General features: G+C 53.6%; 1 protein-coding gene across 6 annotated transcripts in view; it reads right to left on the bottom strand.

Moving 5' to 3' along the window:
- Window positions 1–391: 391 nt before the first annotated feature.
- Window positions 392–26,847, bottom strand: part of ASAP3 (ArfGAP with SH3 domain, ankyrin repeat and PH domain 3) — a 48,071-nt gene continuing 21,615 nt past the window's right edge. Inside the window, exons 2-25 of one of the 6 annotated variants that reach the window (XM_047727023.1) lie at window positions 22,974–23,046; window positions 22,737–22,882; window positions 20,736–20,810; window positions 19,507–19,556; window positions 12,561–12,672; window positions 12,255–12,340; window positions 11,742–11,817; window positions 11,505–11,591; window positions 11,212–11,330; window positions 10,217–10,286; window positions 9,818–9,905; window positions 8,481–8,529; window positions 8,114–8,307; window positions 7,891–8,024; window positions 7,569–7,663; window positions 7,143–7,320; window positions 6,064–6,149; window positions 5,786–5,901; window positions 5,146–5,213; window positions 4,944–5,051; window positions 4,617–4,812; window positions 3,353–3,563; window positions 2,716–2,807; window positions 1,610–1,762 (exon numbers count right to left, since the gene is read on the bottom strand). In XM_047727023.1, the coding sequence (XP_047582979.1) occupies window positions 1,749–1,762; window positions 2,716–2,807; window positions 3,353–3,563; window positions 4,617–4,812; window positions 4,944–5,051; window positions 5,146–5,213; window positions 5,786–5,901; window positions 6,064–6,149; window positions 7,143–7,320; window positions 7,569–7,663; window positions 7,891–8,024; window positions 8,114–8,307; window positions 8,481–8,529; window positions 9,818–9,905; window positions 10,217–10,286; window positions 11,212–11,330; window positions 11,505–11,591; window positions 11,742–11,817; window positions 12,255–12,340; window positions 12,561–12,672; window positions 19,507–19,556; window positions 20,736–20,810; window positions 22,737–22,882; window positions 22,974–23,046 (2,523 nt within the window). In that variant the 3' untranslated portion in view covers window positions 1,610–1,748. The other 5 variants (XM_047727021.1, XM_047727022.1, XM_047727024.1 and 2 more) reach the window with 5 other exon arrangements.

Here is a 26,847-nt window from a genome sequence, read left to right as displayed (position 1 = left end):
AGGACTGTGGTCAACCTAAACCTGAGACAAGGACTGTGGACTGTGCTGGCTCCCTGGCCAGCACACTTCCTCTGCACCGGGGTTTTTAACCCATGTACCGTCAACATTCTGGATGGGATGATCCATTGTTTTGGGGGCTGAGCTGTGAACTGGAGGGTCGTCACCAGGATCCCTGGCCTTTAGCCACTAGATGCTAGTAGTACCTTCCAGTTGGCAACAGTCAAAAAAGGTCTCTGTGTTGCCAAACATCCCCATGGGGGCAAAACCACCCCTGGGGGCAAACCCCTGTTCACGCTGTGGTCTTCCTTAGTAGGTCCAGAGAAAGAATTCCAGGCCCTAGGATTCCCACCCCTTCCCTACTGTTCTTCAGATCCCACAAATGAAGCCACTGAATTTAATGCAAAAAAAAAAAAAAATCTTTTATTAGAGATGAGTGAGATAACAAGTCTGAGATGAACAAAACCAGACGCTGGAGGCCCAGAAGACAACCCCATTGGGATCTGTGGGATCCCAGACCAGGCTGGTCTCCAGAATACACACCCCCGCCTCCCAGGCCAGATTGCTTCATTGGCCATTGGCACTCTCTGGCCTCTCCTGTTTGGTCTGACCCATCCCTGCCAGGGCTCAGCGCCGGGTGCCCATAAAACCATCTTAGAGACTGATGATGGCTTAGCTGTACCTGTTTTCTAATATGGGGCTGAAAGTTATAGTGGCACTTCTGGGTCTGGGAAACAGAATTTGAGTCCCTGCCTTCCCATTCCTATTATTCTCCTTCCTCCTTTCTTAGCTCTTTCCTCCCCCAAGACTGGAAGGCTTCTGAGTTGAGCAAAGGAAAAGGAGAGAAGGGAAGATCAATCATCCCAGACCATTCCTTTCCTTCCTGTTTCATCAAGGACAGTAGGCAAAGGGGGGGCGACTCCGAGCCTGCTTCCTGGCTGAGGAATAGAGCAGAGGTCCCCAGGAGGGCTGCGCGGTTCCTCAAATGGAGTGCTAGTGCTTATTTAATTAACAGCCGGTACAGCACGAGCAGTGGCCAACCAGGATAGATGCGAGCTGCAGACAATGCAGCATCCCATCGGTGTAAGGCAGCTGATTGTCTGCCCCTGGGCCCGGGACCATCCCCTGGAATCTAGCCCAGCTGATTCCTAAACCCAGCCTTTGGGACCAGCGACACAGCAAGGGGCCACATCTGCAAGACCCTTGTCTTACTCGTGTGGCATCCGGACATAGAGAAAAACTCAGTAAAGTACTAGACTAACGAACGTCCAAAAAGACAGCCCCTTGGCTGGCAGAATCCCTGGTCTGGATGATGAAGGTGGGCTGGCCCTACTCTTATGGAGCCCCCAGACTGATGGAAGAAAGATATTCTGGTCTGATGAGAGACTGAGGGTTCTGCAGCTAACGGTAGCTCAGGAGTACTCAGACCCAGCTAATGAGCTCCCGGGGCAGGGACAGGATAGAGAGGAAGGAACTGCCATCAGCCCAAATATGGAAGAGCCCCGTATCTTTGGAGGGGGCACGGGCCCACGGCAGGGAGGAAGGCCAGCCACAGAGGCATAAGGTACAGACAGAGCAAGACCTAAGGTAATGGAGAACTCAGTTCCCCGGTCTTGTGGTCTCAAGTCCTAGCACTGAACATTGGGGTCCCACATGGGTGCTAGTTCTGGCATGCAAGGACCAGCAAGGAGCTAGCTTTGCAAAAGCTGTGCAGAGTTTCCAGGAGAACCCCTCTCCTGGAGTCCTCTCCTTCAGTGAAGCCAACCTGGGGAGAGAAGAATGAAAATTGACATGTTCCAAGTACCTATATTACATACCACCTCAGTTCCACCACCATCCTATCATGGATAGAGGACATTATCCCCATTTCACAGACAACGAAACTGAGGCTTGAAGAAGCAAAGCCACTTTTCCAAGTCCTCCATGTCCTACAGTCCAAGCTCTTCTTATCACACATGTGCCACCAACATGAATCCGCTAAATGCTGGGGGCAGATACCTGGTTGTGGACACAGATTGGGGTCTGGCACCTGACTTTGATGGACTGAGGATGACGATTCCTCAGAGAGGCCCAGCTCCTGCCCCTGCTGTCTCTGACTCCCAGCACAGCAACCACTGCCACCCCTGAGGGATCCCTAGGGGAACAGTGGTTTCGTGCTCAGCCCAACTGGCTCTGTCCTGTGCCCACTCCCAGGATCCCCAACTAACTATGGGTGAATGTGAGAGATGTCACGATTCAGCAGGGAGAGGCTGGATTCAGGGTGCCTTGTCCCTTGCCTTGTCCCTGTCACACACCTCTCTGCCTGGGAGTGGCCTGTCTGGGCAGATTCAGGAGACTCTCCTATACAAGGGGACAGCTGGCAAGCCAAGGGCCGCTCTCTGGCCACCCTAATCCTGTCTCATCTGCAGGGAAGTGAGCCCCCAGCCTGGCTGACACAGGTCTGCTCATCTTCCCCTAGAAAGAAGCCCCAGCTTGGGCGTCCTCACCTCTGCCGTGCCTCAAGACCTGGGCTCTCCCCAGCTTCATGAGTCCTGGGCTGGAGGGGGAAGGGGGCACACCAGGGCAAGGGACTGGCCAAACTGTGGCCACCCAGCCTCCTATAGACTCTGGCCATGGGCAGAGGTCCCCATGACCCCACCCCACTCACCTACTGTTGACCAACTCTGCCTCCCACATGTCCTGCCACCACCCCTCGAACCACAGTCCCAGAGCTCATACCAGCATGTTCCTTGTGGGCAGAGGCTGCCTGGCTGAGGGACAGTCTTCCAGGCTCCAGCCCACCCCGCCGATACGAGCGAGTGCTCTCGGAGCTGGAAGGCAGGGAAAGGCCAAGGTGACCTCATGCCGAGAGCCTCTTAGAGCGGGGACAAAGAGCTCAGGTATCAGCTGGGGACTGAGACAAGTGGGGACAGTGTCCTCCAGGGTCCTGGCTCCGCCCATCACAGGCTACAGAGGCCTGGAACTGGAGCTTTCCTGTGTCTGCTCTCCAGACTCAAAACCGAAAGCGTTGTGTACAGGGAAGGGAGGATTGTGGGTTGGCGATGGGACATGGCAGAGATCCCACAGAGAACCTCTAGAAGAAGCCACACGGGCGGGACTCAGCCTTTTCTACCCGATCTGCAGCAGTGGGAGTTCCAGGCTCCTTCCCAGCCCTTCAGGCTGGACTCAGGGCAGGTGTGTGAAGGGCGAAGGGTCCCCTCACCCCCCACTCGAAGGCTAGCGTATTGCGTTAGTTGTAGGCCTCAGAGCTGGGAGGTGTCCCAGTCTTTAGGCAGCCACCATTTACAAGTGGGGAGCTAGACGATGTACATAGGGGTCAGGAAAAACTTGCTCAGCGGCAGAGCTGGGCTCTTACCTGAACCTGACCGGGGGATACAACTCTGCAGGGGTGCTTCCAGATGTCAGGCTGGGTCGGGAGGGGCCCTCCTCAGAGCTGGGTGGGGTTTGGCTGGGACCCGCAGCGTCCACGGGGTTTGTGAGGGTGGAAGAGGTGGAGGCTGGACGGCCTGGGCTCTCAGGGGCCCCGCAGGGCTCCTGAGGGTTCAGGCTGGGGACTTCAGAACGATCTGGAATCAGAAGTGATAAAACCTGGGGCACCTGATGGCTCAGGGGGTTGGGCCACTGCCTTGCTCAGGTCGTGAACTCAGGGTCCTGGGATCAAGCCCTGCATCGGGCTCTCTGCTCAGCAGGGAGCCTGTTTCCTCCTGCCACGCTGCCTACTTGTGATCTCTCTCTCTCTCTCTCTGTCAAATAAATAAATAAAATCTTTAAAAAAAAGATTTATTAAAAAAATAAAGAAGTGATAAAACCTGTCTTTATGTCTTACTCTGTTCTCAATGTCAAAGCAGTCCTCGGCCTCTAGGGCCTATCACGACTGCCCCCACTGCCACGCCCCCCCATCTGGTGTTCCCCTCCAGCTTCTCCCCACTCTGCTTGGGTCTCATGGGCTAGTGACACACTGTTTTTGCTTCTGCTCCCCTGGGTCCTCAGTCTGGACTCCTCTGCTCACCCCTCAGGCTCAGCTCAGGTGCCGACAGGACAGGACGCCCTCCTCAGGCACCCCTCAGTCCCAACAGGACATGCTCCCTCCCTCCCCTGAGCTCCCAGAACAAGCTTCTTCATTCAGTCAACAAACAGTTCTTGAGGCCAGCCAGTCCCAGATCACTCCAATCCCTGTCCTTTTGAGATTTACATCCCTCGTGGGGTGGGGGTGGGGATTTACATTCTGTACCATGGTGTCTGATATTGTAATGAATTGCATTCTAGCTGTTATCTCCCCCACTAGACTGCGTCTCGGGCACCCAGTGCGTGGTCAGTACATGCTTCTCTGCCTTTTTACTTAAGCACAGCATTGAGGAATCTGGAATAAGACAGACCTGGGTTGGGATCCCACATCGGGGACTTAGCTGCGGGATCTTGGACACGTGACTTGGACACGTGACTTAACATCTCTGTTCCTTTACCTGCAGCGGGGAGATGATAGCCTCTACCTGACAGGTGATTGTGAGGGCGGGAGGGGGAACGTGGACTACCGCACACAGCCTTAGCTCAGCGCGCCAGCACACGGCAGACCATCCGTGAACGGTATGGGGAGCACTTTTCCGGGTGGCTGGCCATACCTCCGCTGGCATGTCCTGCACGCCCTTGGACCATGGTCCGAGAAGGGTTTTTGACCGGCAAGGGTGGGGGGCAGGCCTCACTCTGGCTCTGAGGGGCAGCTGATCCCAGGCTGGCGACGGTCTCATAGGTTTTATTGCTGAGGTCGACCCTCCCGCTGCCCCAGCGGGCCTGGGCTGAAGGCTTCAGAGGAGAGCGCTGCAGGGGCAAAAGTATGGGAGAAAGGATGGTCTGGTTCCTCCAGTTCAGCCCTGGCCCTCCCCCTGCCAGGCCCAATCGGGCTCCTCCCATGGGCTAACAAAGGCCCAAGAGACGGGGCCGGGACTCACCTTCTCTTCCTCGTCCTCCTCACTGTCAGAGCCAGGCTCAGGGGAGATTCCCCAGTTGTAGTCCACATGCAGAGGGAAGGCGAGGGTCCCAGCCTGGGCCTGCTCCAGCTGCCAATAACAAAACCCTGGCAGTTGAGAGGGTCAGGGGCTCGGCAGAGAGACAGAAAGGGTAAGGGGCTTCCCCTCCTTTCCTAGACCTCACCAGCTCCTCACACTCCTTGTGCTGCTTCTTCCTGGCTATGTCCAGAGCTGTCTCTCCTGCCTCGTTCACTGTGAGGGGTAAAGCCAAGGGTCACGGTCAAGGTCAAATGCATTCTAGCTTAGAGGTTACGATGGGCCTCTGGAATCAGATTGTGTTTGAATCTTGGCTCTGCTACTTCCTGGCTGTGTGAGCTTGGGCAAGTTACCTAGTGTCTCTGGGCTTTGATTTTCTTATCTATAAAATAAGTGTAATACTTGTAACCTCCTCCCGAGGCTGTCGTGAGTACTAAAGGAGTTACTATGCCGGTAAATAGTGGCTATCATAATCACTATTATTTGCGTTCAGCTAGTATTTACTTGGTTAGGTACTTTCAGAAACATCATTTTATGTTCTTTGCAGGTCTGCTAGGTCAGTGGTATTATACCCACTTTACACACAAGGAAGCTGAGAGGTTCAAGAGATGAATGGAGAGATCCCAAGGTCACAGAGGTGGTCAGAGGCAAGCCGGGATTAGAACCCCAGTCTGTCTGCAAAGTCTGTGCTTGTTACCCACACCCTCGGTCTGGGACGAGGGCAGGAAGTTCCACACCAGGGGCAGGAAAGAATGGAAGTCTGCTGGGGGACGTGCTGGGAGCCCCACCTGCCCCGAGCGAAGCTCTCCCTTTCAGCAGCAGCTTGAGGCAGTCAGGTTGGTTGTAGAGAGCAGCCCAGTGCAGAGCGCTGTTCCCGTCAGCAGCCTTGGCATCCAGGTGACCTCTGTGGGGGGAGGACAGGGAGGCAGGAAGGGGAACAGACAGGGGAAGGGGTCAAAGTCAGGGAGAAAAAGAGGGAGGGGGGAAGGATTGTGGAGAAGAGAATGGAACGGGACGGGGGTGGAGGAGGATGAGGAGGTGGGCAGATGGGCAGGGAGGCTCTCACCCATTCTGGATGATGAAGTCCACCAGGGGCAAGGAGGCAGGGCTGGCGACTCTGACGGCCAAGTGCAGGGCGAGCTCTCCAGGTGCCTGGGTACACGTCCACACCTCTGAGATTCCCCCAGTTCACCTGCCCCCGACCCAGTATCACCCTTTTGAACTCTTGCTGCCCCCCGACATCTCCAGATATAAAGCTGCCAGAACCCTAAGAGAGGAGACTGTGGAGAGGGAGTCTTGTGTTTGGGAGGAGAGACCCTTCCTCCATGCTTCCTTCCGTGGCTCTGCCTCCTCTTGCTCCCAGTAATACGTGCTTCCCAAATTCGGTTCTTAGCCCCGGCTTTGCTCTCTCTGCTCTTCTCTCTCGCTGGTCCCCCGAGAGCTCAACTAACCTCAGGCTTTCAGCTCTCACTCATGTGCAGGCTGTTCCAAATTCCTGCCTCATCTAAGTGCTGCACCCTCACTGCCCACTGGACAGTCCCACCAAGATATCAGACGGTTCAAAGGCGACATCCATTTTTCATCTACAGTCAGCAACTCCTGCCAATTTAACCTTTCAGACGTCTCTGACAACCTTCCCCTCCCAACTCCTTGGCTCATGGGATATTTGCTACCAGAATCACCAATGCAACGGGCTTCCCTGACCTAATCTGACTCACCTTTACCCATGTCCAAGGTTAGTCCAGGAAAAAGAAAGATACTAACACTTCTTGCATACATATTATGCGCTTGGCCCTTTATACACATGCTTCATTCTCACTTCAACCCTGGGTGCTATCATCCACTCATTTCACAGATGAGAAACGGAGGCTCAGAGAAGTGAAGTCACCTGTTCTGGATCACACGGCTAGGAAAACACAGACCTGTTCTAGATCACACAGCTAGGAAAACACAGAGCCAGGACTCGGGCCCAGGTCTGCCCCACGGAAGTGCTCTGTCCCATTTACCCCATTTACCCCTCCAACAGGTGGGCTTTGAACAGATGTCGGGGGTGGGGGGCAGAGGAGAGTGACAGCTGGTCCTGGAGAAGGACTGGGGAGTATGAGAGGGGGTGGGATATAAGTGGCCCTTGGAGGGGGTCCTCACCTGTCCCTCAGGCCCAGGCAGCAGCTGTCCAAAGTCCTGCCCATTAGCAAAGGCCTCCAGTACTGACAGGAGGTCCCTGTTGCAAATGGCCGTTCGGAGTCTCTGAGGCTCGGGTGTGGACCGGCGGGCAAACCTGTGTTCCACATACTTGGCCACGATGTAGTCCCTGCGCGTGCTCCTGCCGAAGTCAACCACAGTCTCAGAGCATGGGCCGTTTCCACTCCGCTGACCCCTGGAACCATCCCAGAGGAGCCACGGATCTACCCCCCACCTCCCACCCCCGCCCCATGTCCTGGACTCTTCCAGATCTGCGGCTCCCTTCTCCCTAGACTTCTGGCCCAAGATCCTCCTGAGACTACGGGAGCTGGAGAAGCAGAATCCCCAGCCAGGACGCACGGCCCGACCCCCATCTGAGGATCCCCTTACATGTCACTCTCAGCTGAGGGTTTAGGGCCGCCTTGTGCGGGCAGCTGGGCCTCCATAACCTCATTGAAGCGCGTGTTTCCGATGTTCAAGGCCAGCTGGGGTCGCAAGAAAGCGGTGGGGTAAGACCGGTGCTTAGGACAGCGCCCCTGGAGGACGGAACCTGCAGAGGCCCGACCCGGACCCTCCCCTTTCCGCATCTTCAGGATCCTGCCCCACCTCGCCAGTCCGACCGAGCGCAAAACCCTGGGGCAGAGCCTGTCGGCCAAGCCCCGCCCCCGGAGAAGCCCCGCCCCAACCCCCTCTGGCCCCGCCCCGCCCTCACCAGCAGCTCGGAGGGGCCCAGCAGGTCCAAGGTGAGGGACTGCATGCGCGAGAAGCGCACGCCCAGCTCGCGGTGGACGCCCGAGCACTGGATGCAGGTGAGCACGCCCAGGTTGGTGCTGAGCCACGTGGGGTCTGCAAGGGAGAGCTGCTCGTGCCTGGAGGCGCCGGCCCTTCCCCTCCGCTGCCAGCTCCCTCCTCTCTCCCCACCCCCGCTGGCCCACCTGCAGCCCCGCAGTCGCAGCACTGGCCATTCCCGGGCCTGCTCTTCACCTGGGCGATGAGCAGCTTCGTGAGGTCCTGGGGCTCCCCGTCCAGCCCGGCGCTTCCCCAGGGTCCCGGGCCACCGCCACTGGGCTCCGCGAGGAAGGCACTGCTCAAGGCCTCATCCTTGCTGTTCTGTAACACTGACACCCACCTACGGAAAGGGTGCGAGGGGGCATGGGAGTGATACCCGCAGGGGTGGGGTCACCTGGCTGAGAGGTAGATAAGGCTCCCCTGTCCCCATCCCCAGGTTGTCTCCAGCTGGGAGGGGAGTGGGGAGAGACAGGGGAGGGGGGATGTGTAGAAAGGGGGGGTGGTGTCACTCACGCCTCACACTCATGTTCATCTTCTGCCTGGAAGTGGTATGTCCTGTTGTCTGTGGGGAGAGGGGGTATGTTTGGCCCACAGAAATCCAAGAAGCCCTCACCCAGCCCGTGGGGTCCAGGTGGAGCTTTGTCCCTAGTGTCAGAGACACTGACCCAAGGCTCACACCTAATTCCCCTGTATCAGAAAACAGAGTCCTGGACCAGGTCCCCGCCCCACCCATCTGACCTCCAGCCACACCTCTTCATCCCCTGACTCCTACACCCCTCACTTTCTGGGGTTCCCTTCCAGACTCTGCCTAGCTGGGAGCTGGTGGGCAGATAACCATGGGCAGGATAGTGGCTGGCAGCATGGGCTGTTTCTCAGAAGTCACCTCCAAAGGAGGATCCTACCAAGGCCCTCCTGTTCCAGGACCACGCCCCCCAACCCCAGCTCAGAGACAGGGTATCCTCCAAACCTACTGCCACCACCCCACGTGGGCCCTCAGCCTCCTGTCTGGTCTCCCTGCTCCCCAACTCCCCCTTCCCCCACCTGTACCATCTACCAGACTGTTGTGCCCAAGGTTCTGATCTCATCAGGCCACCCCCTCTTCAGGACCCTCTGTGGCTCCCTATTGCCAGAAAATAAGGTCTGAAACTTTAAGAGGCATTCCCAGGCTTCATCTCACACCACTCTCCTCTGCGAACTCTGCACTCTGGTCAGCCTGGTCAGACCCACACTCCTGCTCCCGTGCCTTTCATCATGCCAGTCCTGTCTCCTGAAACACCCTCCCCCAAACTCAGCGATCTCTGTCCTTCAAGGCTACACTCAAAGACTCTCCCCTCCAAGTAGCCTTTCCTGATTGCCACAGCAGGGCAGGCCTTCCCCTCCCTTATCTTTGACAGTGCTATATCTGTACCTCTCTTCTGGATACTCCCATCATCTTACTGGGTCCCCACATACATCCCTGACAGAGAGGGCTGCCCTAGAATGAGATCTAGGTCTTTCTCAGACTGCACCGGCCCCCACGTAAAACCCGGCACCAAAGCCTCCAAAGGATGAAGAGTGAAAATGTTAAATAATAACTTCCAAAGCTGAATTACCCAAATCCATTCAAATACACTTTACAGAAATAATCTTATTTAATGTGGGATGGAAGTACATTTTAATATTTAATAGTCTGTGGAGTAAAGCCTCTAAAAACAGCGTCCAGGGCCTCAGGTGTCTGATGCCTGCAGGAACAGCCGTCTGATAAACACATGGGGGACTGGACACGGGGCCCTAACTGAAGCCTCCAGGGAGCCGGCAGGTCTCTTAGAGATGCGCTGGGCAATTGTGGGGAGGAGACGGGGAGTACTCACGGGTCACCAGGTCAAAGCACTTTTTCTCCTCAGGGTTTGGCCTCACTTGGCACGTCAGCAGGGTCAGCTTCACTGGGGGCCGGTTTATCTGTGGGAATTTGGGGAGAGAGGACACATGTGCCCCTGTGGGTCTCCCAAACTCGCAGGCCTCCATTTTCCCAGTCTGTTAAATGGGCATAATTGTCCTGTTCCGGTTCATGTCTTCCCTCTTCCAGTGCCTCAGGGATGTGGAGTGTGGGCCAAGATTAGGTTGAGAGCTTTGAGTTCCAGCCTTCCTCCCACAGGGGTCTCCAGGGATCTGGATCCAGGTTTGGGGGCCAGGGCTGGAGGGAGGGTTTGACACTTGTTTGTTCAGAAGTGAAGAGAGGACCTATCGATCGTGCCCCCTCCAGGCCTCACCGTGCTGTGGGAGATGGTCAGGCAGCCATACTTGACTCCACACTTCCTTTTCTGCCAGACTCTTCGAATTCTAGAGCCCAGAGGGATAGAGAGACACTGACCCAAGGCTCACACCTAATTCCCCTGTATCAGAAAACAGAGTTCTGACCAGGTCCCTGGCCCCACCCATCTGACCTCCAGCCACACCTCTTCATTCCCTGACCCCTACACCCCTCACTTTCTGGGGCTCCCTTCTGATGGTGGAGACATAGTCTTGCCCTGAGGTACCTCCCAGTCTGATGGGGGAAACAGAGCCCCCACTCTCTGGGAATCCTTACTCTGAAGGGAATCACGTGACCCTGGCCTTCTGAGAGCCACTAGTCTGACAAAGGGGACACAGCTCCGGACTTTAGGGAACTCCCAGACTGAGAGGAGGATCAGGCTCTCGACCACAACAGCTGCATTACGATTAAGGATAAAGCAAGATAAATATTGACACCCCCCCCAAAATAAAATCGGCAAACCCACGATCCAAAGCTACTTAACACTTCTCCAAGAAGTAAATATTAATTAGTATACCAAAATTATTATTCTCTGATAAAAACTGAGTAGTCAGGAGAAATGGGAACATCCCATGGAGGCTTTGCATTTCACACACTGATTTTTTTTTTTTTTACACCAGGGAGCAAGGCACAGTCAACACTTTCACTTCCAGGCATACTCAGTATATTACAGAGGTTCAAGGGAAGGGCACGGGGATGGTCTAGGGCATAATAAGTGCTCATTAACTGCTAGCAGCTGCTTTTATCCTTTTTCAAGTCAGGAACAACCAGTGACTTCTAGGGGAAGTTCACGTGCTTAGGATTCAGAGGATTTTGCATTGCTAGAGTGGAGGGTCCTGGAACCCGCAGGGTCTACGTAAATGATGAGAACAGCTCCCCCGGGCAGCTCCCCCAACTGTCATTTACTGGCCGTGTGGCTTTGGGCAAGTTAGTCAAGCTCTCGGGGTCACTTACCCGTCACTCTTCTTGTAGAGAAAGCCCACCTTCTCCGTCCCAAACTGCTTGTTGCCTTGGTGCTGATGGATGCTGTAGCCCCCGCCGCCGCCTCCTGAGTTCTTCCGACTCAGAGTCTCCTGTTCTTCCGACATGCAAAGGAGACCTTAGGGCGTCTGGGTGGGCAGAGCCTCATTCTGCAGGGGTCCCTCTCAGACACTTCTCAAGGGACCCTTGAAGTGGGTCCCCCTCTCCCTCCCTCCACGGCAGGACTTGGGAGAAAGCGTTCACTTGGGGATGATTCGGGGGCTGACCTCTCTGCTGTCAAGCTGCAGTGTCCCTCGGAGGGAGTCCCGGAGCCGGATCAGCTTCTGGAGCTCCTCCTCTTGGGCTTGACGGAGCTGTGGAACAGAGGACCCCTCTGTCAGCCAGCGGACGGGCCAGGCGCACGGCCCAGACCGAGACGAGCAGGGGCCAGCTCTCCCCACCCTCAGACTCCCCCCGGAAAGACAGGGGCTTGACCAGGTCCCCAAGGCCGAGGCCCAACTTACCGCATGTACAGAGGCTGCCAGCTTCTCGATGAAGGGGGACAGGCTCTGAGCGGCCTTCCAGCCATCTTGGAAAAAGCTAAGAGGTGTGAGGCCCAACAAGGGATGAGAATGGTGAGAAAGAGAGAAGCAGGACGTGTGGGAGAAGGTGCTCCAAGGATCGCGGGGCACCTGGGGCGGTGCTCTCTCTCCAGTAGGAGCCCGCTCTCCAGAGCCCAAGTTGTCTGGGTCTAGATCCCACTTACTAGCTGGGGGATGTTAGTAAACCTGAGGCTTAGTTTCTGAGGAGAAAATGGGTTGCTGGGGATTGAGAGGGAGCCAATGTGTAAGAGAAAGTACTTAGTGCCTGATACACGGTGAACACCCCCTTAAGGGAAGCTGTACAAAGCATCACCAACAAGGCACAGAGTCCTCGAGGGCCTGCCAGACCCTGGGGAGGGGCCTTGTTTTGTGTTGCCTGAAGGGTTAAGGGGCAAGGACCATGGCGTGGGGGATGGGGACAGGGCAGAGACCTACTTGTGCTGGGCGTGGAAGAACTTGATGAGGCTCTGCAGGAAATCGGGACCCTGCTTCAGCTGGCTCTCCCCGGCTCTCAACAGATACTGGGGAAAGAGCAGGGCCAAGCACGCAGTTGTGAGCAGAAGCGGAATCTTGGGGACCAGGGGGCTGCCGTCCCCATCCCGGGCTCATCTTCCTGGCCATCATTGAACCTTGGTGCCATCCCTCTGGGCCAGAACCTGTGACTGGGCCCCCCTGGGGGTTCAGGAGACAAAGACAGGAAGACGTATCCCACCCCGCCCTCACCCCTGGCAGCATCCTTACCTCACACATGTGCAGCTGGAAGACGCGCCGCTCTCTCTGAGTGTCCTGGGCCACCTCCCCAGGCGCCACTCCTGTCACCCGGGCCCGGTCCCTCTCCTTCTCCAGCCTGGCCCTAGGCCCCAAGGAAAGAGAAACCTGAACAACTCTCACTGGGGCCCCTTTCATGTCCCTCCACCTCCCCATGCTCTTCTCTGCCATGAGCACACGAGAGAGAGGGGGCTTCCCGTGCGTCAGCCGTGTGGCAGGGTGGGGGTACATGGTGAACGAGGCAGATTTGGGAACCCACGGGCTGGTGGGGGAGAATGACGTGGATCAGATCCCAGCCATCAAGAGAGCCATGGAAAGCTAAAATGGGGATCTGACCATGGGCCTCTCAGGAAGCGCTGCTCGAGGTGAGAGCTGAGGTCTGTGGAGTTGCCAGGAGGAAGCTAGGAGCATCAGACCCTGTGACGGCTGGAGGCAGGAGGCCTCAGGGCTCAGGAGTGGAGGCGGAGAGGTGGTGGTTCCCGGTAAGGGACAGAGGGGCCAGATCACACTGGGCCTGGTTCAGATCATGTCAGGGTTCCCAAGAGCAGTGGGAAGGAATGGAAGGTTTTTATGTAGGAAGTGATAGGCTTAGATGAGGGCCAGGTGAGGTCTGGGGTGACCAGTGTGATTTTGCTGGGAGGGGTTTAGGACCACATGGCTTAAAGGATCACCAAGCGCCTTCATGCTCTGAGCCACGGAACCTCCCAGGTAAAGCTTAGCAAACCTGTGTTTTCTTTGTGAGTGAAGACGGGGCCTCTTGGGCTTGCAGCTGAGAGCAACCTGGGCCTTGCCCCCACAGATCTCAAGGGTTGGCTGTTTTCCCTCTTCAGGGATAGGTGGATCTGTGTGTAAATGATTTCCTGGAAATCCCACACCCAGCAGCCCACCTACTCTCAGCCCGAGAGTGTTTCCACATCTGGGGCTGGGCACCTGTCCCACAGTTCCTCTGTCAAGGAGACGTCTTGCTTATCAGTGGTGATTTCAAGTAGGTGCCAGCCCCAAGCAAAGATGGCTGTGGGATACATGACAAACGTCACTCCCCCCCACCGCCTTGGTCTCCCCATCTGCAAAATGGGGATCCTTCTCTGTACTCAGATGAGACAGAGGACACAGCAGACTTAGCACACAGAAGACCCTACAGCTATTATTATCACAGGTCCCTGTAGGCCTTAGTTTTCCCATCTGTAAAGTGGGGAAGCAATGGCCTAGGCAGAGTTCATTCTGGCTTTAAAGTTCCAGGCCCCACTGAGGTCAGGCCTCTGGGGTAGTGTTTATACTCAGAATCTGTCCCTGGAGACCCAGAGAGCAGCTTCTCAACCCTGGAACTGCAGATACTTTGATCAGATGATTCTGATGTGGGGGCTGTTCTGTGGATGTAGGATGTTTGGAACCTCTACCCACAAGGTTCCTGTAGCCTCTCCCAGTTTTGACAGCCAGAGATATCTCCCGGGGGGTGATGTGGGGGTGCAGAATCACTCCCGACTGAGAAACCACTGCTCTAGGGTGCAGTTCTGTAGGTTTTCTAGAAAAAATTTCTTGGGAGTGACTCTTTTACATTTCCCTAAGACTTGATGATATCCCGAGAGGGAGTCTGTGACAGGGTAGTGGAGTTAGGGTGGGGACTGACCCTATGACCCGGGCCTCCTGGGGGGTCATGACAGATGCTTTTTGGGGGATCTGAATGAGCAGCAGAGAGAGGTGCTGGCTAGCACAGCAGGGTGTCAGCAGTGAGCCTGGCAGCTTGCTAAGGAGGTTGGGAGAGAGGACAGAGCTGCTGGCAGGGGCAGGGGAATCTCCCACAGACACTGCTACCACATCTTTCAATAGTAAAAAATGAAAAACAAGCTAAATGTCTATCAGGAGGAAGTAGTTAAATTATGTTATGGCCAGCTACGGGAATAGTATGCAACTGTTAAAAAAGGATGAGGAAGCTCTGTATGTACTAACATAGAGAGACATCTGCTCCAGAGTACATGGACAAAAAGGAAGCACCATACGGTACAGTGGCTAGAAATGCACAGTCTGGGTTTCAATGGCAGCTCTCACCTAAATTTTATAAAACTTTCTAAGCTTTATTTCCCCATTTCAAAAACGAGACAAATACTGTTTTGTTCTCAGATGGTATAATGCATGGTATGGTCCCTGGCCTATGGTAAGTTCTCAATAAGTAGCAGGGTTATGATGATGCTAGTGATATTGACGGTTATGGTAATAACCGCTGGTGATTCCTTTATTTTTTTTTTATTTTATTTATTCATTTGAGAGAGAGAGCAAGCAAGCACAAGCAGGGGAAGCAGAAGGGGGAGAGGAAGAAGCAGGCTCCCCACTGAGCAGGGAGCCCCACTTGGGGCTCAATCCCAGGACCCTGGGATCACGACCCAAACTGAAGGCAGATGCTCAACCAACTGAGCCACCTGGTGATTCCTTTAGATAATGGTGTGTGTGTGTGTGTGTGTGTGTGTGTGTGTGTGTGTGTTAGCACAGGGTCCTTCCTTATTTATTTATTTAATTCGGGGTGGGGGCTACTGGTGTAGTGGAGATTAAAGGATAGAAGCTAGGTAGCGCAGGATGAAAACAAGCTGTAAATTATGCTGCACGGCTTTGTGAATTACCATAGCTCTGTTCCTCCATCTCCGCTAAGGTAACCTACAGAAATTTACACTGCCAAAGCTGACCTGGTCACCTGAGATGACCTGCCAACCTCAAACTGCCAGCTGGGGAGTGCTTTTTATTCTCTCACGCCCTGGCTGGAAGAGAATACAACTCCGATTCCCTCAATGTCCTCAACGGTTCACCAGTGGTTTCTAAACATTTCAACTGTTGGAAAACTTTTATTTCCTTCAACTGGAGTTGCCTCAAGAGAAGTAAAATGAGTAGGGAGTGAGAAGCAGGGAAATGCTAGTTCCTAAGGACACTGAGAGAAATGGAAAGGGGACTTGCGGGACAGTCTAGTATTCAGATGGGGAGTGACGGGGGCAGTGAGGAGGACAGCGGGAGAGGAAAGGAATCAAAACGAATCATGTATCTGCCAGCCTGACCCTTGAACAGCCTCTCCTGTGATACCTCCTCCCCTCCACCCCCACCAGCGTTGACTATCCCTGTGGCACCATCGCTTTGTATTTCCGTCACTTATCGACCCACCTCTCTTCTCGCTTACAAACCAGTGGGATCCACAAAGCAGGGACTGTGGTGGTGTTTTTTCCCTTACTTCTTACCTATAAGTTGGGGACAGTAACAGCCCCTTTCCCTGCCAAGGGGTCAGTCTGATGATCTAAAGAGCTTATCACAGTTCCTTGGACAGAGGAAGCTCTTAATTGAGTACAGGTATCAGCTGCTATTATTACTAATTATTATTTTTAAGCACTAATACTATCCTGGGTGCTCTGCCAGACCCTTCACGCACTAATGCGATAACCCCATGGGGCAGGATTCATTACCCCATTTTACAGTTGAGGAGCCTGAGGCTGAGATGGGTCACAGATTGCTCGGCTGTTGAGTGCCAGAGCTAGGATTTGGCTGCAGGTCTGTCTGACAATAGAGCCTTGGGGACGACACTGGTAACCAACACGGTGCCTCAGATTTGCTCCATCCCTCCTGTCCTGCCTGGTCTCCCGCCCCCTACCTCCTGCCCCAGCTGGTGACAGGCACAGTATATTTTTTTCTTTTTTTCCCCAAATGTATTTATTTATTTAATTTTTAAATGTTAATTCCAGCATAGTTAACATATGGTGTTATATTAGTTTCAGGTGTATAATATAGCTATTTGACAATTCTATACATTGCTCAGTGCTTATCATGGTACGTGATTGATTGATTTATTTGAGAGAGAGAGCGTGAGGGGGAGGAGGCAGAGGGAGAGGGACAGAGGACCTCAAGCCAACTCCTGGCTGAGCACGGAGGCCCATGTGGTGTTCAGTCCCCACGACCCTGAGATCATGACCAAGCCAAAACAAAGAGTCGGCCGCTTAACTGACTATACCCCCGAGGCTCCGGTAAGTGTACTTAATCCCCAGCACCTATTTCACCGCCCGCGCCCCTCCCCCCCACCATGGTGTCTTTTCTGACAGGTCACAGTGAAGGACTGTTTTACACAAGATGAAGCCGAGCCCTGGAGAAGGGACGTGATTGTCCCAGATGCCAGTGTGGTAGGGGGGGAATGCTAGGAGCCGAGGGTTTGGCTCCTGCCTCTTGGCCCCTTGCTTGCTATTCTGGTCACGGTTCTGGTCTCGGAAAGATGACCACTGAGTACTTGCTGATGTGCAGTGCTGGACGCTTTACAGCCATGTAAAGAACGTTACATGTAAGTAGAACATTAGATGTTCTACTGCATCTCCACGCCAACCCTGCTGGGTATCACCGGCCCTGTGTTTCAGATGAGGTAATGGACCCGCACACGAAAACAACCGAAAAAAACTCGGCCCCTGCTCAGGGCCTGGGATGCCTTTCTTTGCAGCTCCAGGCAGAGCAGAGAACCCACCCTCCTCTGTGACCAACCAGGAAGCGACTCCTGGTGGTATCCGGCAGATGCTGTTCGTGGCCTTTCCAGCTGCTGCCCAGACCGGTGTGGGAGGAAGGAGGTGGAAATGCACAGAAACTCAGAGCTCACCAATATCTAGCCACACCTGAAGCTCTCACAGAAAGGAGTGTACACGGACACCTGTGCCGGGATGTGGAGCTCAGCCTGTGTAGCGCCCATGGCAGGGGCCGGGAGGCCACAGAGCATAGGGACTCAGACCACCAGACTCAGAAGCCCTCGGGTCCAGACCGGGCCCCAGTGATACCTCACTGGCGAATCTTCACAGAGCCCCTCTCCCCACCAACTGCAGCGTCTTTTCTCGAAACAACACCTTACAGGCAAGAGCAAGATGGAACTCTGGTAAAAGCAGAACTGCCTGGAGGAGGCTGGGAGGTAGGGGTTATTCTTTCCATTTGGTACATGTGTCCTGCGAGGCTGCAGGCTTGGTTAAGGAAACTCAGTAAGATGCAGGCCGTGTGGCGACCCCACATCCAAGCCCAAAGACAAAGACTGCCTGCGTGTGCGTGCCCGTCCCTGGCCTCTCGCGAGAGCAAATGGCCATGCCCATCACAGCTCCTATGACCTTCACCCCGGGGTCTACATGCACAGCCGCAGTGTAGACAGGGATACTGCTGGCACAGGGTTGGAGGGGAGTGTCCTGGTCTTCCTTCGGCCTCGGGAGATCCCTATGGCCCTAGAGCAGGAGGAACCATAAAGCTCCAGGATCTACTTAGAATGATCCTACACAAGCAATAATTATGGGTAGGAGCCAAGATCTCGTCCCAAGGATGCTTCCCCAAAGGCAGGGAAGACAAAATACCTTACAAATTATGCATATGTTGGCACCCATTTAAGTGATGTCATATAAGAATATGTAACAATGTGGAAAGATGGTCATGATGTATTTTTAAGTAAAAAAAAAAGGTATGATTGGGGCGCCTGGGTGGCTCAGTGGGTTAGGGCCTCTGCCTTTGGCTCAGGTCATGATCCCAGGGTCCTGGGATCGAGCCCCGCATTGGGTTCTCTGCTTAGCGGGGAGCCTGCTTCCTCCTCTCTCTGCCTGCCTCTCTGCCTACTTGCGATCTCTGTCAAATAAATAAATAAAATCTTAAAAAAAAAAGGTATGATTATTATGTTCTCAGTTTTGTAAAAATATTTCTTTATGCATAGAAAAATGACAAGAGGGATGCCTGGGTGGCTCAGTTGGTTGAGCCTCTGCCTTTGGCTCAGGTCATGATCCCAGCATCCTGGGATCGAGTCCCACATCGGGCTCCTTGCTCGGCGGGGAGCCTGCTTCTCCCTCTGCCTCTGCCTGCCACTCTGTCTGCCTGTGCTCACTCTCTCTCTCTCTCTCTGAGAAATAAATAAATAAAATCTTTAAAAAAAAAAAAAAAAAAAGAAAAGAAAAAGAAAAATGACCAGAAAGCTGTTACTACTTGAGGCTCGGAAATTAAGAATTTTCCTCTTGGTTTTGGTAGTTTTCCCTATCCCCACATTTTTAAGTGACAAAATGACAGGGTCCGCTCATACTATGTATAAATATACAAACAACAGAGAAGTAGTGTCTAGTCCCCACGTTGCCCTAATCCTCTCTTAAGGATAATTAAAATGTTTTCTTCTTTTACTTCTTATTTTCTAAGTTATTCTCAATGGACACATACTGCTTTCGCAAAGTGCAAGAGAAACAAAATTTTACAAACAGCCACCAAGTGCTCTGAGGTATGGTGAGCCTGGGTGGGCCCTGGCAGAGTCCTGCAGATAGAGGAGTCTCTCTCAGGGGGAACTGGCTCCTTCTGTCCCCATGATGGCCCCGTGGCTGGTGAGAGGTCCAGTGTCTTGTGTGGTGAACCCAAGAGGCCTGGGTATGACCACAAACTCCCTTCCCTCCTCTATGTCCACCAAAATGTTTCGAGACACCACCTGGTGTTGCAGAAAAAGGATCAAGGAGCATGAATCCCAATCCTACCTCTGCCTAGCTGTGTGGCCTTGGGCAGGTGACGTAACCCTTCTGAGCCTCCAATTCTTCCTCTGACAATCGGGACGCTAACCCCTCTTGCACAGGGCTGGGTGCTTGTGAGGATTAAGTGGCTGGTATGTCAGTAAGTGATAGCTTTTTTCCATCCCTCTGCCCACATCTGGCACCACTAAGCAGATGGGCCTCTGAGAGCAGCATCTTGAGGTCCCTTCACAATAGTCTCCCTTTGGTGGTCTCACAGCCCAGCCTCCAGACTCCCATCAGGCCTGGGCATAAATCGCCCCTTATGAATGCCCCTAGAGAGTGAGAGGCCATGCACTTGTGGGTGACATGTTTGGGCAGCACGGAAGTTCTCCCCAGTGTCTAGCCTCCTGCTACAACACCAGCATCATTCCCCTGGGAAACCCACCCTCACTGCAGCCACTTACATTTTGGCTTCATAGTCCTTCCACGCCTTCTCCAGCTGCTTTTTGGAATCCTGTGGTTTAGAAAGAACAATGTGCCCAAAGGGGTGCTTGGGGTCGGGAATCCACAGCACACTTTGCTACCTTTAAGGCAACTTTGTGCTTTCATGCTCCCCTATGCTGCTCAGAGCCACAATCCAACTAACTCCTACCCCCGGAGCCCTTACTGTAAACCTTGCCCCCCACAATAGACCCAACCGGCCCCGTTCTCAGGGTTGAGCCCCTTCACCCACCCAACCTCCTCCCATAGCTGCTAAGAATCAGCTGGGTTTGGTGGGCCCTGGCCTGAGGTGTGGGAAGATTTTGGGGTCTGCCCTAAGTCTTTTCCCTCAGAAGACAGAGATCGCCATGAGGATGAGGATGGAAAGGTGAAGGTCAGACTCGTCCCCTAACTTTACCCCACTCCTTCCTCCTGCCTGGTACTAGATCATCCTCTCAACAGGAAGGGTACAGATAGAAGGACATATGCACAGAGAGACTAAGAAGCCTATCAAAGGCCACACAGCAAGCCAGTGACACCTGGCTGATCCTTGGCCTAGTTTGCCTGGGACAACTCACACCCTTCAGAATTGCCCCATTCAGACCAGGAGGGGGTAGGCAGGAAGCTGCCAGGCTGGTTTGGGTGGTTCCCAGGTTGGTGACTGGCCTTAGGCAAGAGGGAAGCCTCTGGGGGGAGGACAGCGTCTCCCCTGAGCCTTCTGGGACGGATTTCTCAGGCAGATTATTCTGTCACTTTCTTTGAGTTCTGCTCTGCCTGGAGCAGGGAGCTGCCAGGGCAGGGATGAGCCAAGCATGAGAGTCAAGAGCCCCAGAGCCCACCCTGGCTCTTCCGCCAGCTGTATGAACTGTAAGCAGGTTACCAAACTCCCTGAGCCTCGGGTTTTCTCACCTGCAGAGCAGGGACGACAATGCCTACAGAGCCCACCTTGTGCGGCTACTGTAAGAGTAGCCTGAGCTATCTCACACAAGGGCCCAGGCACACAGTAGGTCAGCCATCCTTGGCTGACCCCAGAGCTACATCTTCCTGTCCTTCCAAGAGTCCCATATAATATGGGGTCAGCAGTCCCACAGTGACAGCCTCATTTGACCTACGGCTTCAGCCCAGCCCTGCCTCTCCTCTGGTCTCCTGCCCACCGCTTTCTCCCTCCATCCCACCACCTTTGGGCACCCCTGCGCCCCAAATGGGAACTCACCTGTCGCCCATCCCTCAGTTGCCCCTTCAATAGACTGTCCAGGGGGAATGAGACGATGTTGTTCAGGTTTTGAACCTAGAAAGAGCAGAGACCCCCCCCCAGACCCCACCCTGGGTGACCATCTTTCCAGCCCCAAGAGGCTAGGGCACAGCACTGGGAGGCAAAGGAGGGCACTGGGGGTAGAGGAGGTTGGGGAGAGAGAGGTGAGGGAGGACGGTAGTGGAGCGGCAGAATGGGTCTCCCATAAGAGCTGTTACCGCCAACCCTGACTAACCGGCCTTATCACCTCCCAGCTCTGGGAACATCCATGGTCAGTCCCATCTCTGGCCCTTTGCCTCCAGCATCCTCACCTGACCCCTCAGACCCTGACTCTGAAGTGCCCATCTGTCATTTGTATGTGGTTAGCTCCTCGTCTCCCCCATCCTGTGGGGAACCCTTCCCCTGTGGTCACATGGGGTAAACACAGGAGCAGAGCTCATCAGGGTGCCCCATCCCTGGGCCGTAGTGACTGTCTCAGGAACATGACTCAAGCCAGTCAATCAGGGTCCTTCCTGCAACTTTCTGCCAAAGTCATGGGAGAGAGACTGTCTTTCTCCTGACAGTATGGTGAATCTGGGTCTGCTGGGCCCCCTTGCCCACTGAGCAGATGCAGAAACTAACTAAGAGAAAGAGAAGAGGCCTAAAGCCGGTTGCATACATGGATTTCCCATCACAAGGGCCAATGAACTTCAGGTTTAAAAAATCCTAGTTTGGTGGCGCCTGGGTGGCTCAGTGGGTTAAAGCCTCTACCTTCGGCTCAGGTCATGATCCCAGGGTCCAGGGATCAAGCCCCGCATGGGGGGGGGGGGTGTTTCTGCTCAGCAGGGAGCCTGCTTCCCTTCTCTCTCTGCCTGCTTCTCTGCCTACTTGTGATCTCTGTCTGTCAAATAAATAAATAAAATCTCTTAAAAAGATAAAAAATTCTAGTTTGAAAAAAAAAAATCCTATTTTGAATAGAATCTCTATCATCTGGCAGCCCCAACTGCCTGTCTGATATTTCAGTTTACCTTTTAAGGTACAGCTTGGGTCTCCCCTACTCCAGGAAGCCTTCCTGACTGCCCCTACTCATGGCCTATGCTGACCTTCCCTTTTCAATTTTTTTTTTTTTAAGATTTTATTTACTTTTTCGAGAAAGAGAGAGAGTGCACGCGCACACAAGTGGGGGGAGAGGCAGAGGAAGAAGTAGACTCCCCCCTGAGCGTGGAGCCTGACTTGGAGCTCGATCCCAGGACCCTGAGATCATGACCTGAGCCGAAGTCAGATGCTCAATGGACTGAGCCACCTAGGTGCCCCGTGACCTTCCCTTTTCCGAACTCCAGCAGCACCGGGCCTCTGACCCAACTTGCTGGGTTCTTGAGTTTGTGCTGCACAGCTCGTCATGCTTGGTTTCGTCCCACATCTCAGTTCCTGCCTCCCCCACTAGACTGTGGCTCTCTCAGGCACAGCCCGACTCTTTCCTGTGTCACCAGCCCCCAGTACAATGCCCAGGACGGAGGAGACCCTCAGCAAACCTTAGTTTGACCAAAACAGGGGGAGGAGAGATAAAGACAAAAGCAATCATTAACTCAGTTGAACTCAAACACCAAAGACCTACATAGAGGACCGTGTGAGGGGCAGTGCTACGCAAAAAGATATAATAATGACAGATGCAAGAGTAACAAACCCTTACTGAGCGCTTACTCGGGGCTGCGCACTTAGCTAGCGTGAGCCTCATCACAGCTCTGCAAGGTGGGTACGTGACAGACATGGAGGCAGAGAGGGAGAGAGAACACGTGGCGGGAAAGTCAGACAAGAAGACGAATGCAAATGGGAGGTCAGAACTGGAAAGGGAATCGGGTCATTGGTCAAGGTCAAGGGAGACTGGAGGTCCAGGGTAACCCTGGACAGAAAGGTTCATAAGCTCACTTGATTTATCCCGAGCCTAGGCTAAGGGTGGCTGAGAAAGGAACAGTGCCTCCTTACCAGGTTCTTGAAAAGTGCAGCCACCTCACGGGTGAACACGGCCAAGTTCAGGAAGCCAGTGGACAGCTCGTGACTGTTTTGGGACAAGTGGCTGTTGCCTAAGGACTCTATGGCCTCTCGGTACTGCTCCTCATTCTCCACATGGCCTGTGGAGGTAGGGAAAGGCAGAGTCAGTTCCATGCTGGGGCTAGGGAAGGGGCTGCTTGGCCAGCCTGGGCATCAGTCAGGCTCACTCACCAAGGCCGGAGCTGTGGATCGCCCTCACAGCCTTCTTTATTCTCTGCAAGATGGCCTGGTCTCCTTCCAGCATCTGGAAGCAAATGCAGACAGAGTTCAGGGATGCTCAGCTGGGAGGGGTGCCTGACTCCAGGATCCCACCCTCCAAACACACATATAAAGTTTCTTCCCTCGGGCCCCCCAGCCCCCCTCCAAACAGGAACAGACCACCCTCTTCCACCCAGACCACACAGGACACCAGAGATCCATCACAGCACTCCAGGAAGACCTACAGACTTTTCTCCCCAACTCCAACGCAGGCCAAGTAAATGGAGCGATTCCAAGGCACGTGGCGTAGTGGGGGGAACGCCAGTCCTGGGTTTGAATCCTGACTCTGGCACTACCTAGAGTATCGATCTAGACAGAACTGCTAACTTCTCTGAGCCTTGGGGGCTTTGTCTGCAAAATGGAGACGATACTACAGGCTCCCGGAGGTGCTGAGAGAATTAATGATTTGACAAATGTATCCAAAAATGCTTAGCAAAAGACCAGAGGAGAGAACGCAGACACATCTCCGTATTCTCAAAAGCACAGACAGAAGAATGCTTGTTCCTTGAATCCCAGGCTCAGTAAGCAGAAGGGGCCACAGTATACCCCGACTGGAAAGAACTGGTGGGACAGCACCAGGCAACCTCTGTGGGCTGCAGAACAGACAGCAGACGGGGAAGGCCAGGAGATGTGACGGGGAGAGCAGGCCTCACAGGCCCTAATGGGGCAGGCTCAACCAGAGATGCAAACCTCCTCCTTCAGTGGGGTGCAGACGCTCCAACCTCACGGACCCCTGATGAAATGCTGCTGAAGCTGGAAATTATAGAACATCAGGGCTGAGCAAGGCTGACAGAACCACCCCTGAGGAGACTGAGGCCTGGAGAGGGCAGGGCCTAGCCCAGAGCCAAAGAGTGGGGCAGCCTGGGAGCTGGGCTTCCGTCCCTGCTCTAGCTCGTCCCTGCTCTAGCTCGGTGCTCCACCCACACACCCATCCCCCCACCCCCGCCACAGCCCCATCTATTTTGTCCGGTGACTGAAAAAGGGATCAGAGTTTATCTCCAAAGAGTTACCTTCAACGTGACAAGAGTTAGCAAACACGTTCGGAATGGTTTCTCCAAAGATTGTGCACAGGAGGGCACGCACCGGGCAGAGCTTGGGGGCAATGTGGAATGTTCTCCAAAGCCTTGGGCATGGGGGAAGCCTGGGAGGGGGGAGAGGGGTCGGGTTTCGAAGCTCTGCTCTAGTGCCCAGATGCTGTGTGACCTCTAGCAAGTTGCTTCCTGATTAACTATCTTTACAATGGGGGGAAATCATGCCTCCCTCTCAGGGTTTTGAGATTGTATGTATGAGATGATGCACAGAGAGGGCCTAGCTTGGTGCTGAGTGTGGCCTCAAAGAACAGCACCTATGGTCATTATCAGTACCTGCGGCTAGAAGGGTCTGCCAAACTCTGAGTACGTTTCCTACAGGGACTAGAAAGCTAACATTCTCCTCCCTGAGTATAGATTTCATGATTGGGACATGTGGCTTTGGGACAGTGGAGGCCCATCCCAGGGCTGAAGGAAAAAAAGTCAAGGAATTAGGGAGACGTGGGAACAGGAGGCCGTATCTGAACCAGCTAACAAACTCAGACACTACCAGAGAAACAAAGACATGAGGGGAGAACTAGGACATCATGATAGTTCCCAAAGACCCAGAGGGGGGGCACACGCATTCGCCGAAGCCCTTGATCCCCACCTTGAGACTTGACAGGGAAAGGAGCCTTGACTTTACTCCAATAGTGCGGACCACAGATACGAATGAATTCCAAAGAGACTTAAAAATTCCTGGAAAGGGGGCGCCTGGGTGGCTGGGTCGGTTAAGCCTCTGACTCTTGATTTCGGCTCAGGTTATGCATGATCTCAGGGTCCCGGGATTGAGCCCTGCATTGGGCTCCACATTCAGCAAGGAGTCTGCCTCTCTTTCTCCCTCTGTCACTCCCCCACCCTCATGAATGCTCTCTCTCAAATAAATACACAAAAATAAAATCTTTTAAAAAGGAGAAAGCTCCCTAAAAGGCAGATCCATGTGCCTAGCACACAGAAAATACCCACTAGTTGTTTACCTAAATGAACATTTTGCAAAGTCCCGGGACATGGACCTGAGGAGTCTGTGTTCCTGCTGTAGATACATTCGGGGGAATCTCCCCACCCCACGATACTGTTCTCGGAAAACTGCCCTCCTCCCCTCTAGAGGTGGGTCCTTTATTACCTTGTTTGTTTGTTCTAGCCAGAGTAGACCGGACCAGGGTGACACCTGATCCAGGTGGGCCCAAACAGCTTCTCTCTCCAACGAACTTGGAATGGGGCTTTGGGAAGTTGGCTAATTGATCTGAAGTACTCAAGCTAGGACATCTTTCCCACCATAGGCAAAGACAAAAGAACAAAGCAGATGTATACAAAGAAGCAAATGAGACCCATGGTGCCCCAGAAAACCAGAAGAAAAAGGTTGCTCTGGTTTCTGGCAAATCTCCAGATCCTGCACCCCTAGAGGCTCCTCCACACTTCCTGTCCTTGGGTCTTCATGAAATATCCTTGAATGCATGCAACAAACTCCCCTTCATGCTTAAGCTGCTTTGAGAGCATCTCCCTTCTCTGCAGAATGGCAGAGCCTGTTAGTTGGCTCTCGGTGTCCATTCTCTCTTCTTCCTTAGCAGTTAAGAATGCCGACTTTTGGGGCACCTGGGTGGCTCAGTGGGTTAAGCCTCTGTCTTCAGCTCAGGTCATGATCTCAGGGTGCTGGGATCGAGCCCCTGGGATGCTCAGCAGGGGGCCTGCTTCCCCCTCTCTCTCTGCCTGCCTCTGCCTACTTGTGATCTCTCTGTCAAATAAATAACATCTTAAAAAAAAAAAAAAAAGAATGCTGACTTTTCAGATGGCAACTCGGTCACCCCAATACAGGCCACACTTCCCAGCTTACCTTGCAGCTGAATGTAGTCATAGGACTACGTGCTGACCTATGTCATATAATGGATATTTTACTTGTTAGCTTCCAGAAGTATTCTTAAAAGGAAGGGAGGGACTACCCACCTATTAAAATGGCCAAAATCCAAAACACTGACAACACCAAATGCTGACGAGGCTGTAGAGCAACAAGCACTCTCAGACACTGCTGGTGGGAAAGGAAAACGGTACGGGCACTTCGCTAGACAGCTTGGCACCTTGTTACAAAACCACACATACTCTTACCATCTGATCCAGGAACTGCACTCCTCGGTATTTACCCAAATGAACTGACAACGTGTTGCCACGTAAAAACACGCCCATGGATGTTTATAGCAACTTTATTCCTAACTGCTAAAACTTGGAAGACAAGGGAATGTTACTAAGCACTAAAAAGAAGTGAGCTATCGAGTCACAAAATACATGAAGGAAGCTTAAGAGTGTATTTCGGGGGGGGCACCTGGCTGGCTCAGTCAGCAGAGCATGTGACTCCTGATCTTGGGGTTGTGGGTCTGAGCCCCACTTTGGGTGGAGAGGTTACTTAAAAATAAAATCTTTCACAAAATGTGGATATTACTGTGTGAAAGAAACCCAGCTGAAAAGGCGGCATAGTGTCTGATTCCAATTCAGACATTCTGGAATAGGCTAAAGAATGGACGTGATAAAAAGATCAGGGGTCACCAGCGGAGGGCGGGATAAACAGGTGGTGCACAAAGGGTTTATAGAGCCGTCACACTATCCTGCCCAGTGCCAAGAGTGGACACACGTCACTAGGCACTGGTCAAAACTCAAAGAACATACACCACCAAGAGTGAACCTAACTTAACTATGGATCTGGGGTGACAATGACGCGTCCGTGTCGGTTC

This window comes from Lutra lutra, chromosome 4 (assembly GCF_902655055.1).
Source record: "Lutra lutra chromosome 4, mLutLut1.2, whole genome shotgun sequence".
NCBI classification, from domain to species: Eukaryota; Metazoa; Chordata; class Mammalia; order Carnivora; family Mustelidae; genus Lutra; species Lutra lutra.
The sequence above is the reverse complement of the archived record's forward strand: the minus strand, read 5'-3'. Positions and strand labels throughout refer to the sequence as shown.